Here is a 21,319-nt window from a genome sequence, read left to right as displayed (position 1 = left end):
TTGAGCTCAGCACAGCACATCTTTACTCGTGACCAACACCAAAAAACTGAGGTACTCCCACTAGTGGGAGGGGTTATACAGGGAGGGCACTGTTTGTCTTAGGGCGTGCCAGTGTCCATCACCTGAAGGTGGTCTATAACCCACATAGTAACTATTGTGGTTCTGTATCCCGTGATGTATGATAAGAAATTAACTTACTCCAAAAAAACATTTCCACTGCATTTCAGCCCTGTCACAAAAGGACCAGCTGACATATTAGTGATTCTCTCGTTAACACAGGTGTCCGTGTTGACGAGGACAAGGCTGGAAATCCCTCTGTAATGCTGATTGAGTTAGAATAACAGACTGAAAGCTTTAAAAGAAGGGCGATTCTTGAAATCATTGTCCTTCCTCTGTTAACCATGGTCGCCTGCAAGGAAACACAGGCAAGGATATTGCTGCCATTAAGATTGCAACTAAATTAACCATTGGGTCATCAAGAACTTCAAGGAAAGTGGTTCAATTGTTTTGAAGGCTACAGGGTGCATAAGAAAGTCCAGCAAGCGACAGGACCGTCCCCTACAGTTGATTTAGCTGTGGGATCGACGCGCCACCAGTGTAGAGCTTGCTCAGGAATGGCAGCAGGCAGGTGTGAGTGCATCTGCACGCACAGTGAGGTGAAGACTTCTGGAGGATGGCCTGGTGTCAAGAAAGGCAGCACAGAAGCCACTTCTCTCCAGGAAAAACATCAGGGACAGACTGATATTCAGCAAAAGGACTGCTGAGGTAAAAAGGAATTTTCTCCCATGAATCCCCTTCCCCATTGTTTGGAGCATCAGGAAAAAACCTTGACCGGAGAAGAAAAGGTGAGTGCTACCATCAGTCCTGTGTCATGTCAACAGTAAAGCATCCTGAAGCATTCATGTGTGTGGTTGCTTGTCAGCCAAGGGAGTGGGTTCACTCACAATTTTACCCCAAGAACACAGCCATGAATAAAGAATGATACAAAAACATCCTCCATGAGCAATTTCTCCCAAACATCCAAGAACAGTTTAGTGATGAACAATGCCTTTTCCAGCATAATGGAGCACCTTGCCATGAGGCAAAAATTATAAAAAAATAAAAATAAAAAAAAAGTGGCCTGGGGAACAAAACATCAACATTTTGGGTACATGGCCAGGAAACTCCCCAGACGTTAATCCCATTGAGAACTTGGGGTCAATCCTCAAGAAGCAGGTGAACAAAAAATAAAATAAAAACACAAACACAAATTCTGACAAGCTCCAAGCATTGATTATGCAAGAATGGGCTGCCATCAGTCAGGATGTCGCCAAGAAGTGAATTGACAGCATGCCAGGGCGATTCGCAGAGGTCTTAAAAAAAAAAAGAAGAGTCAACCCTGCAAATATTGACTCTTTGCATACAGTTAATGTAATTGTCAATAAAGGCCTTTGACACTTATTAAATGCTTTTAATTATTCAGTATATCATAGTAACATCGGACACAAATTTCTAAAAACACTGAAGCAGCAGACTTTGTGCAAATTTGCAAATTAACATCTGTGTCATTTTAAAAACTTTTGGCCACGGCTCTACAGGACAGTTGGTAAATAGAAATATTTCCCAGTGGGACATAGATGGCAGAGAAAACCCAACAGGTTAAACCCTTCCCCCATTCCCCATCAAAACCAAAAAAAAGATACATTATAAGCACACAATGAGGAAATCAATGTCCATGTAATTTTTCTAGTGTCCCTATCCTCCTAGGGCAGTGGTTTATATGTCAGGTGTGTTGCCCTGTGAACATCTGAAGAAATTATCTTTGCCCTGCATATCTATCCTTCAGCCCATCTATGACTGCCACCACACCTCACATTATCTCTGTGCACTATGTATGGAATCACTTATATGGTATAGTAACGAGACTGTTAGTCACCTGAGGGGAATGAAGAGGATTCCATTAATGATATTGAGCTGATCCAGGACACTGGCCATGCTGGGAGCTGTAAACTGAAAGTGGAAAACACAGTAAGAAGCACCGCTACATTCCTCATAAAACAAACACATTTTTAAGTAAACTTATCGTGAAAAAAAACGCAACCTGCCACTGATGACCATTTTTATGCAACAAGGGTACAGATCAGAAAAGTCAAACTCCAAATTACCATACTTGACTCTGGTCAGTAACTCAAAGATAAAGCAGGAGGGTCAGCATAACAACCAGGCAGGAAAGGTCAGCAATGTTTGTTTTCAACAGATTTCCTTTAATAAATGTCCAAAAATTCTGGTGAAAGAGGCATCTGGTTTGGGATCCAGGAAGGGGTATAACAACTCCACATATATGCTGAATGATTAACACACATCACTTTAGATGGAATGTGCGATTTAAACAGAAAAAGACCGAAAAAAAAGAAGACATTTTCTACTATTTGTTAGAAGAAAAATCCAATAAAGTAATTTTATCTACATGTTTAGTAAAAACAATATTCAATAAGTTTATTTATTTATTGCTTTGCGCAAAAGTTATAGCATCTACAAACTAGAGTACTGTTGTGAATTCATGAAGAAATACATTTAATAGTCACTGGCAGAGATGAGAGATTTCAGTAGGCCTCAAAAAGTGGATGAACTATAATTTTGATATTATTGAACGGTTACCCTTTTGGAGATCTTTAAAACAAAATACATGATCTCACACTTTGTTTTTCCAAATATGCAGGGGATTAGTTATCTGTAACTTTTACAAACCCTGTGTTGAAACAAGAGACTGGAACAATGGTAGCTTTTGTCGGCAAAAAAAAAGAGACGTGTACTTATTTTGTTGGTTAGATTGAGAAGACCAAACTTGCATAGGGAATGATCACATGGAAATAGCCCTTAACTAGAAAACCCCATTGTGCGCAAGTGAAGACTGTTTGGACAATATACAACCATGAAGACAAAATTCAATAGCCGACACCTTGTCCAACAAAACCTATTGAGTGAATTGTAGGGACATGATGTGCACAGCTAAGCCATCTAAACATTTATTGGACTGCTCAAAGTCCATCTCAAAACATGGTGTTAGAGGGATATGCAAGTCAGACATATTTTAAAAGTACCTATGATCTTTTATAAGACATTCAAATTATATGTGATATTTGTAGGTCATCAAAGATATTATAATTTTAGTATCTAATGATCTAAAGAACTTTGTAATAAAGAAAATATATATCAAAGTGTGATCATAAGTAGAAGTGTTTTAGCAACAAATTAGTATTATGAAAAACATAATCGTGATTATAACTGTATAAGAATTTAAACTATGTCTAGATAAACAAATCTTAATTGGATATATCAGAATTATCCAGTTGTCCGGATAAATAATTTTATGGGATATTTGATCGTAATATAGCTAACCTGTGTCCTTTCTAAATGAACTAAAGATTTGATATACATTGACAAACATATATATAACCATTTTATACAATGGGGATTATTCAAAATGATGTTAAGCATATTTTCTATTATATCAGTTACTATGGTTCCTGAACACTAGAGATATATTTGTTAGAGCATATATAAAAACTAATGCATATTTAAAAAAAATATTAACTTAAAGAGATAAACACCAAACACATGTGAGACACCTGGTGGTTGAAGGTGCTATTACCTTAAATCATTAGACTCCTGGGAAAGCTAACCATTACATGTTGCCTGCCAATGAGGAGGGAACACATACCTTCTGGCCAGAACTTAGTATAATTTTATGATCTTTTTGTTTAAGAGGATATTTAAGAAACAAGAAAGATGACACACCCTGGGGGGACACTGGGAGACCCACAGACAAACTGACACTCATGCATCATGCATGAATACATATTTTTACATTCACTAAGATCCCTGCTCCTTGGAACTTGGAGGTTACACAAAGTAATTCTTCTGTAAGAGAATCCATGTTGAAAACCAGGGCAGCCATCTTAAAAATCCTGGTAACCAACAATCCACACTAATAGCCATTTTGGAATGGGTAAATATTTTGTTGATTAGATCTTCTATGTTCTCTTAAATATTGATGTTTTGAATATTCTATTATTGAAAATCGTTCTCCTGAATCAATAACCGCCTTTTAGATTTTTTCTCAAAATTAAATTTTTCATTATAAATTTCTTTTTGCATAGTTGCCAATTTTATTGACAAACAAATTTCTAATTTATTTCACATTGTCAATCACTTACTTACCTGCAGTATAGTAATGGTTGGATGTGTGAAATACAGACGTTCTGTTTAATTGTCAATTATGAAAAGGTTATTGATTCTACCGAGAAGTGATATTGGTGATATGTCCAAAGTACTATACTCCCATTTTGTGGGTGTTTCCATTAATTGTCAAGGTGTTCATGTGACGCAATCGATATTTTAAATTTCATGTAAACATTTGTCTTTTGTCAACCAATAAATGTAACTATTTTGTATGATCGCTTGTCTCCGTGAATAAGTTTCACATGTATAGACTGTATCATATAGATTGATTTTGTATCTTAAAAATATCTTAGTTAAAAATTACTTAACCACTTTCAGACCGGACCAATTTGCTGGTCAAAGACCAGACCACTTTTTGCGATTCGGCACTGCGTCGCTTTAACTGACAATTGCGCGGTCGTGCGACGTGGCTCCCAAACAAAATTGACGTCCTTTTTTTCCCACAAATAGAGCTTTCTTTTGGTGGTATTTGATCACCCCTGCGGTTTTTATTTTTTGCGCTATAAACAAAAATAGAGCGACAATTTTGAAAAAAACGCATTATTTTTTACTTTTTGTTTTAATAAATATCCCCCAAAAATATATAAAAAAACATTTTTTTCCCTCAATTTAGGCCGATACGTATTCTTCTACATATTTTTGGTAAAAAAAAAATCGCAATAAGCGATTATTGATTGGTTTGCGCAAAAGTTATAGGCGTTTACAAAATAGGGATAGTTTTATAGCATTTTTATTAATAATTTTTTATTATTTTTTTTTTTACTAGTAATGGCGGCGATCTGCGATTTTTATTGTGACTGCGACATTGTCGGGGACCCATCGGACATTTTTGACACATTTTTGGGACCATTGTCATTTATACAGTAATCACTGCTATATAAATGCAGTGATTCCTGTGTAAATGACACTGGCAGTGAAAGGGTTAACCAGTGGGTGGCAGTGTAGGGGTTAAGTGTTCCTAGGGGTGTGTTACTAACTGTGGGGGGGTTGGGCTTTCATTTAGTGTACACTGATCTCTGCTCCAATCACATGGAGCAGAGATCAGCATCACTAGTTGCTAGGCAGAATGGAAAAATGTTGTTTATACAGCATTTCCTCCATTCGGCCGCTCCGTGAGACGATCGCGGGGATGCCCGCGGCGATCGAGTCCGCGGGTCCCGCGACCGGACTCACGGGGGTCCCGCCGGCGCGCGGGAGCGCGCCGCCGCGCTCCCGATGGCAGGGCGGCATCGAATATTGGACGTACATGTACGCCAATATGCCCGCACGTGCCATTCTGTCGACGTACATCGTCGTGCGCTGGTCGGGAAGTGGTTAATACTGTGCGGGAAACTGTCCTTAAAAAGCACAACAGTACATTTTCTGGAGTTTATGATTGCCCATCTCATTTCTTGAGATGCTAAAATTAAAGGGCAGTACAACACCCCCAAATGACCCCATTTTGGAAAGTAGACACCCCAAGGAAATTGCTGAGAGGCATGTTGAGCCCATTGAATATTTTATTTTTTATCACATTTTTTAATGATTGAAAAACGACAAAAAATAAATAAAAATTATACAAAGTTTTACTAAATGATATATTGCTCACACATGCCAAGGTTATATGTGGAATTACAAACCAAAACACATTCTGCTGCTTCTCCGGAGTATGGGGATACTACATGTTTGAGACTTTTTGGGAGCCTAGCCATGTACAGGACCCCAAAAACCAAGCACCGCCTTCAGGATTTCTAAGGGCGTACATTTTTGATTCACTCCTCACTACCCATCACAGTTTCAAAGGCCATAAAATGCCCAGATAGCTCAAAACCCCGCCAAATGAGCCCATTTTGAAAATTAGACACCTCAACCTATTTGCTGAGAGGCATGTTGAGTCCATGGAATCTTATTTTTTTTTTCCCACAAGTTGTGGAAAAAATTACAAACTTTTTTTTTTTTCTCTTTTGCACAAAGTTGTCATTAAATGATATATTTCTCAAACATGCCATGGTCATATGTGGAATTACATCCCAAATAGGGGGAGCCTAGCTGTGTACAGGTCCCCAAAAAACAATCACCGCCTTCAGGCTCTCTAAGGGTGTAAAATGGTGTTCACAGTTAGGGTGGCCCTGAAATGTCCAGATAGTAAAACCCCCACCCCCAAATGACCCCATTTTGGAAAGTAGGCACCCCAAGGTATTTGCTAAGAGGCATGGTGAGTATTTTACAGCTCATTTGTTTTTGAAAATGAAAAACACTTTTTTTCTTCTTTTTTCAATTTTCAAAACTTTGTGACAAAAAGCAAGATCTGAAAAATACTCAACATGCCTCTCAGCAGATAGCTTGGGGAGTTTACTTTCTAAAATTGGGTCATTTGGGGTGCTATCTGGGTATTTCATGGCCTCCGAAAATGTGAAACTGTGATAGGCGTTGAAAATTTACACCCTTAGAAAGCCTGAAGGTGGTGATTGGTTTTCAGGGTCCTGTACACAGTTTGGCTCCCAAAAGTCTCATAGATGTGGTATCCCCATACTTAGGAGCAGCAACAGAATGTATTTTGGGGTGTAATTTCACATATGCCCATGGCATGCTTGAGCAATCTATAATTTAGTGACAACTTTGTGTGTAAAAAATAAACATTTGTAATTTTCCCTTAACAAAATGTGGCAAAATATAAAACATTCCATGGACTCAACATGCCCATCATAAAACAGCTTAGGGTGTCTACATTCCAAAAAGGGGTCATTGGGGGGAGGGGGGGGGGTTGTTATTATTTTGCTTTTTTATTTTATTTTTAAACTGTTCCTTTTATTTTTTAATGTATTATCTTCTCAGGGAATGTAAATATCCCCTATGATAGCAATAGTTAGTGACAGGTAGTCTTTTTTGAAAAAATATAGATCTCGCCTCTGCCCTCAGAGTATCTGACCACACCAAGGTCAGCGCGATAAAATGCTTTCCCAAAGGTGCAGTTTATATTCGGCGATATATGCTTGTATCTTCCGGTTTCTTAGGACATAGAAATAATTGGCGCTTTTCTGGTCTCCGATCAGCTCTATGGTCAGCTGGCGGAACCACCGGCTGCATTCTCGACAAGAGAGTCCAAAAAAACCATGGAAGGGGGGGAATGTTCCCTTTCCACTGCTTGCAAAAGCAGTCGAGAGGCTAATTAGCCTCTAGGATTGCTTTTACATGAAAGCTGACCGCTAGCTGAAAAAAATGATACCAAGATGATACCTAATCCTGCAGGCATTATTCTGGTATAACCACTCACTCAAAGTCCAGCAACATACCAGTATGTCGCTGGTCCTTGTTGGGCATACATTGTAATGTTCTTTTTTTCATGCAGCCTGTGAGCTGAACGAAAAAGAGATTGGTTGGCATGCCCACCATTAAAATACCACCCTTCATCCACCCACTTCTAAATGATGGGCATACATGCATCATTTATTTTTATTTAATTGTGGTGGTGAAATCACCTCCTACAGCGCTGGAGTCGCTTATTTACATATCGTGGGAGCAAACGCTTTCGCTGTCAAGATAAATAAAATCAGTGCAGTAGCTGAATTGCTTACCTGCTAAGCAAATTTTGGTTAATAATAAAACAAAGTAATATTACAGTATAACAGTAAGACATACCATACCTGCAACGCAAATACAATAAAAAAATAGTAAAAATAAAAGAGAGAGAACAATAGATATAGAACAATAGTGAGCGAAGCGGAGAGTAGAGAGCGAACATGAGAGAATAGAGAGAAGAAAAATAAAAAACACAACTATTTTGGGCTTTTTTATTTTTCTGTTTTTTTTACTTTTTAAAAGCTAAACTTAACGTTGAAGATTAGGGTCTCTCAAAATGTGATGGCCATCTCGACATCTGTGTTTGTGTGCCCTAGCATTTGAAAGCATTGGTAGCGTTTGAAACAGTCACTGATGCAAGAGACCAGGTTGGTCAGAACAAGACGGATAATAAAAGCTGGTGTTACGACTAAATCTGCATTTGTTTTTTGGGTAGGGGTACCAGGGAGGACATCCAGAAAATGCCTCTCATGCAGCTGGCTCACTGCATTTGAATTAGGAAGGTGGGCCATAGCACAGTCTGGAAACAGAAGGACTGTGACAATCTCTTCCTGGAATTTTAGGAAAGATCCAGTTCATCCTGAAGCTTTGTACATAGCACAAAAGCGTTCAGCAGAGCCAATTTAAATAAGTATACAGACACTTTTTTGTACTAGCGTCTGGCCTTATGTGCAATTAGGTGTGGTCCCAACAACTGGTCGTTGAAGTCCACCCCTCCCATGTTAAGGTTGTATTCGTGGACACAGAGGGGTTTCTCCACAACACCAGTCGCCGTAGGCATTTGGACTGTCGTATCTGCGTGAAGGAAGGACAGAATGAAAACATTCCGTGAATCCCTCCACTTCACTGCTAACAAATGACTACATTTCAAGCAGGCTCTCTTCCCCATCTTAGTTGGGATTCTACAAGCCGTTGGGGGAAGCCCTGGCAATTAGATCGCATGGTGCCACATCCGCCAATTCCATAATCAAAAAGGTGACTAAAAAGTGGCACGCTCATATAATAATTGTCCACGTACAAGTGGTACCCCTTTCTGAATAAGGGTGACACCAAGTCCCACTACTGTTTGATAGACAAGTGGCAGAGAACTTGATCGGGCGTAAACAGGGCTGCAAACTTTTGGTTGAAGTGGTTTACGAGGGGCCGAATTTTGTAGAGCGATCAAATCCAGAGTCACCTCGAGGACAAAAGAGTTCATTATCATTGAAGTGCACGAACCACAAGATCTGCTCGTATTGTGTCCTGGCCATGGAGGCAGAGAACACGGGCATATGGTGAATTGGGTCAGTGGACCAATATGACCACAACTCAGTTTTTTTTAGTTATCCCCATGAGGAGGGATAGGTCCAGGAAGGTCTTCAATTCGGAGAACGTAATAGGTCTCCAATCTCTGGCAAGGGTCAACTGGGGATTAGTGGCAATCGACCAGCATACAAATTGCTTTGGTCCACAACAGATCTATAGAGGTCTTCCATGAAAAACAGCGAATAAAAATCAAGTGACGTAAAATCAACTGTTTCCACCTGAATTCCGGGTTGGCCAGTGAATGGGGGAAAATATTGATGCTGCAGAAGTGGGGTCCAAATTAGGATTGGCAAATGCAGCAAGAAAAGCACTATGGGCTTGACGAACCTTTGTCTATCTTCTTGGTTGCTGCGGGACACTACTCGTGCTAGCCACCTCACCAGCTTTCACTGCACTTATGGGACTTGCCACGTCACCAAGTGTTACTGCAGTGCTGGATGTACGACCTGGATGTACTAGGCGGCTGGTGCTTGCCAGTTCACCAGAAGGATGAGCAGCACTAGTATGGGCTCTCTGCTCCATACGAGAGCCCCGTGGTTCTTGCACCTCAACGACAGCAGAATAACGGGGTCAGGTACGCCTGACCTTGGCAGGGACCACTACTCCATCGTCAGAGCCATCTGTGAGGGTGCCGCTGCTGTCTACCGGTTCATATTCTGAGCCTGAATGTGACAGAGGGGTGACTTCCGCTTCACCATCTGTCATGCTCAGAAACGTGTAGGCCTCTTCACTACTGTACCTTCGATTTGACATTTTGGTCTCTAAATTTACTAGTACACTAGTGAGAATAACAGGAAAAAAAGCTCCTGTCAGCGACTGCTTCAAATGCTACAAAAAAAACTGTTAGCGTTTGCAGGGATCAGGCCTGACCCTGCAGTTATGCGTTTAGTGTTTTTGTAAGTGTCAGTGATCGATTTATAATTCAGTTGGGTGGGCTTGGCTGGGCAGAGGGGCTAAACGCAGGTGCTAGCAGGTATCTGGGCTGATCCTGCTAACACTGCGTCAGATCAGATATCGATCCCTTCAGATACTCTACTACATAGGGAAGTGTATGGTGCGTGCGTTGGTGTTAGTGCTACTCGCACTAATCTGGCGCTGCCTGGGGCGACGCAGACCCTAACTGACATCAGAGGGTAAACCTTTATTTAGGTAATATACGACAGGTGCCCTGACACTATAAAAAAAATAAGCTAGCTAACCAGCGTCACCCGTGACACTAATACAATGATCACTGGTGACAGGGTGATCAAGGGGTTAAACCTTTATTAGGGGGGTTGGTGAACTGGTTTCAGTGTAATGTTGATGCACTTACTGTAAGATGTCTCCTTTCCTCTCTCTGGAATGGAAAATAGTTCCACAGGAGCTGGGCCTGGGGACTGATTGGTTCTGAAGCGAATCTGATTGATGCTTCACACAGCCAGGCCAACCTGCTGCAGTATAACTGCGGCAGCAGGGCCGGAAATTTGTTAAAAGAACAAATCTACGCAAAATTAAATTTCTTGTTTTTTGTGGAGTGGGGCAGGGCACATTCGCTCAGGACTTTCTTTCCTGCTGCCCAGAAATTTAGGAGAATTCCACTTGCTCAGATATCATGTTGGAAGCAAGACAGTAGAAGTCCATTCAAATGTGTCCAGAGGGACACTGGGAGTAATGAACTGAACAAAGCAACTTGCAGATACTAAAAAGTAAAAAGAAGAAGAAGAACCACGCAATCCCTAAAGATTGATATTAGGGTGTATGCCCCCCACACGGGAAACTAAATATATAAAAAAAATAAAAAAAATAAAAAAATAAAAAGTGATTACAGTACAATATCACCTGTTACGTATATAGAATGAGCCTCATGTGATAAGAAAAAAATAAACAGTAAGTATAATGTGGTGTCACTTATTACATGTGTAGTGAATCCCAAACATATTATATCACACTCATACCTAAAATTTATACAAGAAAGTGCAAAATATATTGTGCATACACATTAGGCAAATCATAAGCTGACTAAATAAAATCTAAATGTGTCCTTTTATTATAGTCCTTAAAATGAGTCCAGAAGGATAGGCTGTAGAAAAACCACCACGTGTCACATCTAGTAACTCTGGCTTTTTGATTCGTATCCCAAATCACGAAGCATGCTGAGGTGCACCACCACCAAAAAATAAGATTGGCTCCTTACCGGACGTCCTAATAAGGTACGCTTTAAGGGGTCACGCCAAACCATATATGTGCCTTATTCCTCCAACAAAACTCCACTCTCATCCAAGACCACAATTCAGAGGTATTCCAATGTAAAAAACGGATGGTCCACCTCTTTGGTGCTCCAGCTCTCCTACTTTCCCTTCACTTCAGTCCTGCAGCCTCTGCAATTCTCTCTGGCGCTTGACAATTTTAGGATAGTTTTATACCTGTGGTGCATCCTCTTCTTGCCGTTCTTATTTTTTGGTGGTGGTGCACCTCAGCATGCTTCGTGATTTGGGATACGAATCAGAAAGCCAGAGTTACTAGATGTGACACGTGGTGTTTTTTCTACAGCCTATCCTTCTGGACTCATTTTAAGTACTATAATAAAAGGACACATTTAGATTTTATTTAGTCAGCTTATGATTTGGCTAATGTGTAAGCACAATATATTTTGCACTTTCTTGTATAAATTTTAGGTATGAGTGTGATATAATATGTTTGGGATTCACTACACATGTAATAAGTGACACCACATTATACTTACTGTTTATTTTTTTCTTATCACATGAGGTTCATTCTATATACGTAACGGGTGATATTGTACTGTAATCACTTTTTTTTTATGTTTAGTCTCCCGTGTGGGGGGCATACACCCTAATATCAATCTTTAGGGATTGCGCGGTTCTTCTTCTTTTTATTTATATGTGTATATAACCTTTGGTATATATCAGAACTGCAGCAGTATTGATTTTCACACGATTCTTGATTATTCTGTAGCGCAATTTTTTTCCTTTTTTCCCCAGATACTAAAAAGTGTCAGCTCTTCTGGTAGCCAGGTAAGGTTTATGTCAACATGGCAAACAACAAAGGTGCAGTAACTCCCGGGAACCAAAATGAAACTGGACTATAAGGCTGGGTTCACACTGCTGCGGGGGGAGATCCGGATGTGATTCACACCGCAAATCACATCCGATCTCCGTAGCGATGCGAGTACAGCCATACAGATAGTATGGCTGAATTCGCATCGCTCCCGCAGCAAACTCGCACGGGACCCTTTTTTTGGTCCGCAACAGAATCGGATCGCATGGGGGTTCACACCATGCGATCCGATTCCTGTGCGAGTCGGCAGATCGCACTGCGATATGCGGACGGATCTGGGGGTGTCATTAACATATCATTGACACTCCCAGCCGTCCGCATAGGGCAGTGTGAACTGCCGGTGGGAGTAATGCGATGCGGGAAAACGACGCGGATTCGCGGCGTTCCCGCATCGCAGCGGTGTGAACCCGGGCCTAAAAGTGAGATTTGATTACTGGAGGAGATTTCCTATTCATCCGATTAAGCAAAGCATTCTTGGAGATGCCCCTACTATCAACCATTGGTAGTGTAGGGCAGGACATTATTTTTTTTCTTAACAACCTAGCAGGTCCATTTTAAATCCCAAATGGGGCTTTCCTGAGGTTCCCAGATGAGACCGTACAATAGTAAATTATGCATCAATCACCTTTACGTGGAAATTATTAAAGTAAACAAATCTGGTTTCTAAAGGTTTCAGCACTTTAAATAACGCAAATAATTTTACTAAAATAAACCCATTTGCAGTATTTTCTATAACAAAAAAAAAAAAAAGGCAATAAATTATTATTAATAATATTAATATATTAAGAATTTAAGTAATTCGACAAATGACTAAATTACAAAAAAGTCTCATATGACCAAAGAAGTTTTAAATATGGCAGTTAAAGCTCTATGAATTTGTAGCCAAAGCAATCTTCAAGACTGTAACAAACATTTATTGTTTTCTACAGAGAGCCTTTCTGGTAAAATCCACAAGAGACATGGTTCACACACCTTGAGAGGCATTATGTTGGCACTGGATCCATTCTTGTAAATCTCATTCATTGTCCGCTGTAAAGCTACAGCCTGCTGGGTCAGGTACTTCAAGTACTCTGAGCTTTCTTTGGTCTTCTCATGCTGCTCTCCTAGCTGGATGGAGAAATAAAAAAAAAAGAAAAAAAAATGAAACTGAGCTGATGCACTTTAAAAACAGCACAAGCAAACTAATGTAAAGACAGAGTTAGCAATTCTGATCTCACTTTTTTTTTGTATGAACAGAAATATGGTCTCAAGCAAAACAGCTGCCAAGATCATATGTAAACAGTAATAATACCATCATGTTGGGGGAAAAAGGAGAATGCTAGATTGGCTTTAAAAATTAGAAATGTCAGAAGTGGGTTGACTTGTAAACAGGAAAAAAGTACCTGCTGTCTTATGCAATGCCAACTTTGCACTACACAGACTGCTGACAGTATCTACAGTCCTCAAAACTACTGATCTTATGACAAGGCCCTAGGTCCCCAAAGTTACAAGACAAATCAACTAGGTCTGACACAGGCTGGCCCACAGAAACAGCTCGCTCACCTTCTCCCAAGTAGAAGATAAGAGACAATGGAGGCTATTAAACACTGCACAGGCAAAAGGGTGCAAATTGTCATTAGGGACCAGTAGGTACTTTGTTACTGTCAGCAAAGAGCCTATATCTGCATTAAGCCAACTTATCATTTGATCTACATAGCTATCCATTAAACAGTTCACGATCAAAATACAGTGTCATTTACAACTACTGACCTGGTTTTTGTATATTGTGTATCCTTCCTTCTCGTGCTGTAAGGCAGAACGGAACTCCCCTTTAGTTTCATACACACGTGCTACAAGATGGTGACTGCAAAAGAGAATACAGAAAAATGTGATTTTTGTACTCACCGTAAAATCCTTTTCTCTGTAATTCACCGACCGACACAGCTTCTCTCTGTAACTAAATGGGTTTGTTAGCCTGCCACTAGGAGAACTAGGCAAAAAAAATGCACAGAATTGTCAGTACCGCCCAGGGGGCGGACCCTGTGATAACAACCCTCCCTGCTGCCCCAGCAGCCTCAGTACGTCAACAAGCAGTATAACGTAGCGAAAAGGAGGGATGGGTACTGTGTCGGTCGGTGAATTACAGAGAAGAGGATTTTACGGTGAGTACAAAAATCCCATTTTCTCTTATATTCACCGACAGACACAGCTCCTCTCGCTAACTAAATGGGAGGTCCCCAAGCAGTGGCAAACGAGGGGTGGTAAAAAACAGCATTAAAACTTCATCCACCATAGCAAGTGGGAACTAGTGAAACTAAACCCACAAAAAAAAAAAAAAAACAGCAGTGTACGGAAAAACACACCGCCATATAACCGGGTATTCTCAACAGGAGAGATCCCCAACAACGCAACCTTTTTGCGGAAGAAATGCAACAGTGCTGCATTTTTATCTTAAACCCAGGAAAAAAAATCTCAATTGCAACTACATGGCCGCCTGCAAAATTTGCGGCCAAAACAGGCATCAGCCGATGCACTGACGTCTACCTTGTAGAACTTGGTAAACGTATGGACAGACGACCAGGTCACCGCCTTACACACCAGAGCGACCGACGCTTGGTGTTGGAAGGCCCAAGACATTCCAATTGCCCTTGTAGAGTGGGCCGTGACTGGAAAGGGGTGCACCTGCCCCTGCAAGACTTAGGCTTGTACTACAATCTGTCTGATCCACCTGAAAATGGTGGCAGATGAGACCGCCATACCCTTCTTTGGACCAGCCACTGAAACAAACAGCGAGTCTGACTTCCGAAAGGGAGCTGTGGCAGACAAATACAATTTTAGAGCCCTAACCACGTGTAGAGAGTGAAGGGCCACCTCTTTGGGGTGCTTCGGCTTAGGACACGACGACAGTAATACAATGTCGTCATTGATATGAAAAGCCGAGACCACCTTCGGTAGAAAGGACGGTTGTGGACGCAACACCACCTTATCCCTGTGGATGGCCAGATAAGGCGCCTTGCAGGACAAGGCCACCAATTCCGAAACCCTCCTGGCCAATGTGATAGCCACAAGAAAGACCACTTTCTTTGAAAGGGTCAACAAAGGAATCTCCCTGATATTCTCAAACGGCGGGTTTTGAAGCGCCGACAACACCAGGTTCAAATCCCACAGAGGTAACAGTGGACGCACCGGAGGGATTACATGTCGTACCCCCTAAACAAAGGTACTAATGAATGAGATGCCAGGGGTCACTGAAAAAAATAAAAAAAAATAAAAAAAAGAGCCAGAGCTGAAATTTGCCCCTTAATGGTGCTCAACGCCAACTTCTGGTCTACACCTTGCTGAAGAAACAGCAGGATCCTGGATATAGAAAAGGAGCGCGGATGCCACCTTTTCTCCTCACACATGGAGATATAGGCCTTCCAGGTACGATGGTATATCTTCCGTGAAGAAGATTTCCACGCCCTCATCATAGTTGGAATCACAGAGTCCGACAGACCCCGTTTCCTCAGCACCTGGCTCTCAATAGGCATGCCGTTAAAGCCAGCGATTGTAAAGCAGGGTGAAAGATTGGACCTTGAGACAGGAGGTTCTCCTGCAGCGGCAGTCGCCAGGGAGCGTCTGCCACCAGATGCACCAGATCTGCGTACCAGGGCCGCTGAGGCCAATCTGGGGCCACCAGGATTACTGGAATCCCCTCGGCGTAGCAGGCGTGGTAACAGTTTTAGCGGAGGAAAGGCGTAGATCAGCTGGTACTGATCCTACGGAGCCACCGTCTCTTGTCCTGGACACGAATCTCGGCACCTTCCGATTGAGACGGGAGGCCAACAGATCCACATCTGGTGTGCCACATTTCAGGCACAGCAGCCTGAATATCTCCGGATGCAATGCCCATTCTCCTGGGTCCAGCATCTGTCGACTTAGATAGTCCGTCTGCCAATTTTCCACCCCCGGGATGTAAATGGCCGACAGGGCCTGAACGTGTCGCTCTGCCCACCAAAGTATGTGAGCGACCTCCCGAGCAGCAGCTGAGCTTCTTGTTCCCCCTTGGTGATTTATGTACACCACAGCCGTGGCGTTGTCTGACTGTATCCTGGTTGGACGCACTTGAAGACACATCGACCATGTGTGGAGGCACAGCCTGATCGCTCTCAATTCGAGCAGATTGATCGGCAACTCTGATTCTTCAGTCGACCAGAGACCCTGCGCCGACTGAATCCCCATGCCTCCACCCCAGCCGGACAGACTAGCGTCTGTAGTGATCACCGTCCATTTCAGAGGAAGGAACGATTTTCCGGACTGAATCACCGGGGACCTCAACCACCAGATCAGAGAGTCCCTGACTGGCTGGCTCACCTGGATCTGCCGATCCAGGGACAACGGAGATTTGTCCCATTTTGTTAAAATCTCCTTCTGCAGGACTCTGGTGTGGAACTGGGTATAAGGTACTGCCTCTAAGGAGGCTATCATGAGCCCCAGTACTCGCATGCAAAAGCGGAGCGACGACCACTTGCGGTTCATCAGTAGTTTGACCACAGATCTGAGAGTCTGCAATTTGTCTGAAGGGAGAAAGACTCTCGCTTCCCTGGAGGTGAGGTGGCCCCCGAATCGACCTCCCAGGGAATGCCCAGCTGCTCAACCCTCCGAAGCAGGGAGAGCCGTACTTACCAGTCCTAAAGAGCTGGGAGACATTCCATTACAGACCCACTCATGCGCAGTTACAGGGTGGCTGCTGGCATCAGTAGCCCGGTCATATGTATACCCCGGAGCATTGAAGCTCACCGACCACCTTTGGAGCTGAGGTATGTTGTGGCCTGCCGAGCCTTAGCTGTGACCTGCACACGCTCGATGGCCGAACTGGGGGGGACTACAAGGATAACTCAACCAGCCTGTCACCCAAATGGCAGTTGATAGAAGATCACAGGATCTTTCATCTTGCTCAAAAGTATAAATCCTGCATCAAAAAAATGGACCAAAGGGCCCGCAGGGATCCTAGGTCATTCTCCTTCACTAGGCAAAATAAAACTGAGGCTGCTGGGGCAGCAGAGAGGGTTGTTCGCACAGGGTCCGCCCCCTGGGCGGTAGTGACAATTCTGTGTATTGTGTTACAATTTTGCCTAGTTCTCCTAGTGGCAGGGTAATAAACCCATTTAGTTACAGAGAGGAGCTGTGTCGGTCGATGAATATAAGAGAAAAAAGCCTTAAAAAATAAATAAAATGAATGCAGCCACCACATCCAATGATTGGTAAGCTGCGATAGTTTACATTTTTGGTTTTGGGTTTTACACTGCTTCAAAAGGAGTATTTTTCAACACCCGTTTGCGCATATTTGTGAGAGAAATTCAACTGATTACTCACCTGAGTGCAACCTTCAACGACTTGGCTCCATGATACTTGGAGTTGATTGTAAGAGCGTTCTCCAGGAATCGCAGGGCTAGGTCATACTCCATTACTCCATGTAGCACCAAACCAATGTTACTCTGCAGAGACACGGAACACAAATCTGACTTAGCATCAAAATTACAGGACTACACAGAGTTATTTCCACAAACATGATTTGGAGACAATTTGTGTTCCACCTACGTGCCATTACATCACGATGTTCCAGCACAGGGAACAAAACTCATTTTAGAGTGAAGTGGAATGACAGATACACCAATACCACATGATAGCAAATATACCTCCTGTTTATGGATTGCTATACTTACATCTAAAAGAGCCATTTCTGGATGCCCTTCTCCAAATACAAGTAGCATGAGGTAACGAGCCCTGTACAGCAGATTTAACGCAGTGGAGAGCTGGTTATTTGCGAAACAGTACAGTGCAAGATGCATCTACAACAAAACACATATGAATGTCAGCCAACACAACAGAATACAGAGTATCAGATGGGGGCTGGTAATGGGAAATAAGACCAGGAAGCTGGTTGCATGTTACACTTACATATTCCTGAATGGTGCTGGGATGTTCAATACTCAGTATTCTCTCACTCATTAGAACTGCTTTCTGTTGGTTGTTTAAGGCCTTTAAAAACAATGCACAAAAGTAACATTTACACAATCATATGCTGAAAAACAAACTTTATATTGCAAAACAAATTGTTTTGCATTTTTAGCAGTAGATTCTGATGTCACAAGGCAGGAGTTTTGTGCATCAATAAGAGTAAGGGTCCTTTCACACGGGGCGGATCAGTTCTGATCCGCCCCGTGGATGTCCGTTTGCTCAGCGGGGATCACTCCGCCGATCCCCGCTGAGCAGGGAGATGACAGGTCTGTCTCCGCACACTGTGCAGGGACGGACCTGTCACAGCGCCGCTCTCCCCTATGGGAGATCGGATGACGACGGACCGCAGTGCCCGTCGTCATCCGATCCGATCCGCAGACGGATGGAAAAATAGCTTTTTCCTCCGTCACACTTTTTCGGATCGGAGCGGGTCGGATGTCAGCGGACATGTCACCGCTGACATCCGACGCTCCATAGAGCTCTATGGAGCACCCGTTCAGGTCCGCCTGAAAAACTGACAGGCGGGCCTGAACGGGACGTTAGTGTGAAAGGGGCCTAAGTATATGTTTCCTATATAACTGGATCAGTCAGTAGAAGTGCTCGCTATTCCACAAAATATTTTGAGATACATTGGAGAAACTTTGAAAACAGTTCCCTTTATTCCACTCCATACAGTCAAGTATAAAGTCAGGTCACTGTAGCAAGAGATTGCACTTGGATAGGGATCGCTCATCTTCCACCATTTGATTTTACAGAACTCCATATTCTGTTAGGGTAGGTACAAATTGGTGGCAGCTCTTCATTAGCATAGAAAATAAATCTGGAACCCAGGAACATGGCTACATACACAGTTGAAAGCGTTATAGGTTGATGTCATCCCATTCTTGCGATATACACTTTTGCTAGTCTGAAATCACAGGCTGCTTCCCAATTTAGCAATAATTTTCTCACTGGACAGAGATGATGATGCTAATCCCTGTCCAATGAGGAGCCTAGAGGCAAAAGTATTACATCATTACGGTGTTTACCTGTCTGACTGTGCAGTGTGGGAAATGTGTAAAAATCACAATATAGGCGTTACAAATTCTTTGGGAGTTAAAAACAGTAGATATGTATGTATATCAACTGTGTATTTAGCAGTATACCTGGTGTTTAGCTTGTATTCTTTTATGAACACAGGCACACATCAGCATTTGAGATAAATGGACTTTGAATAGTACATGTAGCATTGGGGTTCATGAAGTGGAAGGTTGATAAGATATTAAGTACCGAACTCACAAGAGTGACTTGAGCTCCACAAAGTCTGATTATTCATCTCACTTTATAGCCCAGGAACACAAAACAGGCAGCTACACGAGTGTCTCCTCTCCATGCAGCTTTCTTTATGTTCACTTCATCTACTGGCATGTAAGGTCTTTTTGCAAGGTAACATTTTGCCATAATTACATCAGATTCTGTTCTTAAGCAAATGACCATTACGGACTCCAAGATCAATCTTTTTATCATACAGATGCTGGAATACATATTGAAACATAATGTCTTTCTCTTTGGGGGCTCCCACTACCTCCAGGTGCAGGGGGTGGCAATGGGGACGTGCTGTGCACCCGCATATGCCAACCTGTACCTGGGGGAGTGGGATAAAGATTTTCTGTCCGGGGAGCAATCATCGATGTATACGTGCCACATATTGATGTGGCAGCGATACATCGATGATGTTCTAATTATCTGGGATGGCCCTGAAATCATGTTGAAGGAATGTCTACAACTAATGAATCAAAATACTTTCAATCTCTTTTTTACCATGACCTATAATCTGGAGCAAGTGAATTTTTTGGACGTTAGTATCCAAAAAGAGCCCATTGGAAGACTAAGAAGCAAATTATATAGAAAGGAGACTGCAGGAAATACATTACTTTATGCAGATAACTTCTACCCATAACCCCTCAAGAAATTTCAGTTTAGTAAATTTTTAAGAAGAAGAAGAAATTGTACATCTGATGAGGATCTTCAAACGGAATCAGATGGCCTTACAAGGAGATTACTAAGCAGAGGTTATACTAAATCTTCACTCAAAAAAGCTTTTAATCGAGTTAAAAGCCTCAACACAAAAGGACTTAGTTTTTAAATCCAAAACAAAAAAGTGTGATAATACCACTAGAATTATACTCGGATTCTCATATGAACATGAGCATATTAGAAAAATTATCAATAAATATTGGTCAATCCTAACAGAAGATTTGATCTTAAAAAGCAAGTTCACTTGAGAACATACTTACCCAGACTAAATACAAGGGCAATAAGAGAAAAGACCTGTGTAAAACCTGGGGCACATACTCGTGTGGGTCATGCTCCCAATGTGGTGTGATAGGTAGGAGGACCACACTGGCGCTGCCTAATGGAGAGACATTCACCCTGAAGCATTATGCTTCTTGTAAAACCAAGGGGGTGGTCTACCTTATGCAGTGCCAGTGTGGTGCCTACTACGTAGGCAAAACTAAACAAGAGTTTGGAAAAAGTTGAAAAGCACATGCACAGCATGCGCATATGCAACCTATATTTTTGATTACATTAGAGGTTAGCCCAGTGTGGGGTATTCTTTGGTGTTTTATTCTTTGTTGAACTGTCTGTCTGCGGACTAATTTTGTAGGGTTCTCTGATTCTAGGCATCAGCATCCTTCCCCTCTGGGATTTTTTTTGGGAGGTTTGAGGAGTGTTCATCTCCACCCTCTCACCCCTCCGTATCGGGAAAGGGTTATGTAGGTATTTCCCCCTTGCGCTCAGTATCTCTGCCCGGCAAAAGGGGGGGGCCTGGTGGTGATTTACCACTCGCAGGGAGCCCCTATCTTCTGGAAGCCCCCCTTTCAATGGAGGGACATAACAGAATATCTTTGCCGGTGGTTATTAGCCCTATATGAGATTCATGGCTGCACAGTCACGTGCAGCTCTGGCTCTCTACTTTGGTGGTGGTTGAATTGTGTTGTCCAAATTATAATATGTGACCTCCCTTTCTTTCCCCGCATATTTGTATGCCGAGAACGTAAATTTTACGGCCAGGCATGCGCTAAAAACATAGGCCAAATGGATGTTGGGCGCCATTTGTTTGCGCTATTTTGAATTATATTAGTGAATATCTCGAAAATACATTTACTGATTATACGATGTGTTGCATTGTTGTGCGGGGTTGTGGAAATGCCGTGGC

General features: G+C 42.2%; 1 protein-coding gene across 3 annotated transcripts in view; it reads right to left on the bottom strand.

The window, feature by feature from the left end:
• CLUH (CLUH binding protein of NUMT mRNA) overlaps positions 1 to 21,319 on the bottom strand; it is a 156,747-nt gene that overhangs the window by 15,357 nt on the left and 120,071 nt on the right. For all 3 annotated transcript variants that reach the window (XM_077480490.1, XM_077480489.1, XM_077480492.1), the window contains exons 20-25: positions 18,061 to 18,141; positions 17,826 to 17,951; positions 17,476 to 17,597; positions 13,891 to 13,984; positions 13,114 to 13,248; positions 1,916 to 1,989 (exon numbers count right to left, since the gene is read on the bottom strand). In XM_077480490.1, coding sequence (XP_077336616.1) covers positions 1,916 to 1,989; positions 13,114 to 13,248; positions 13,891 to 13,984; positions 17,476 to 17,597; positions 17,826 to 17,951; positions 18,061 to 18,141 — 632 coding nt within the window. The remainder of the gene's footprint in view (positions 1 to 1,915; positions 1,990 to 13,113; positions 13,249 to 13,890; positions 13,985 to 17,475; positions 17,598 to 17,825; positions 17,952 to 18,060; positions 18,142 to 21,319) is intronic.

Source organism: Lithobates pipiens, unplaced genomic scaffold (assembly GCF_037356315.1).
Source record: "Lithobates pipiens isolate NorthernLeopardFrog02 unplaced genomic scaffold, aLitPip1_a1.2 Scaffold_16, whole genome shotgun sequence".
Classification (NCBI taxonomy): domain Eukaryota; kingdom Metazoa; phylum Chordata; class Amphibia; order Anura; family Ranidae; genus Lithobates; species Lithobates pipiens.
Note: the sequence above shows the minus strand (reverse complement) of the source record. Positions and strands in the feature narration are given on the sequence as shown.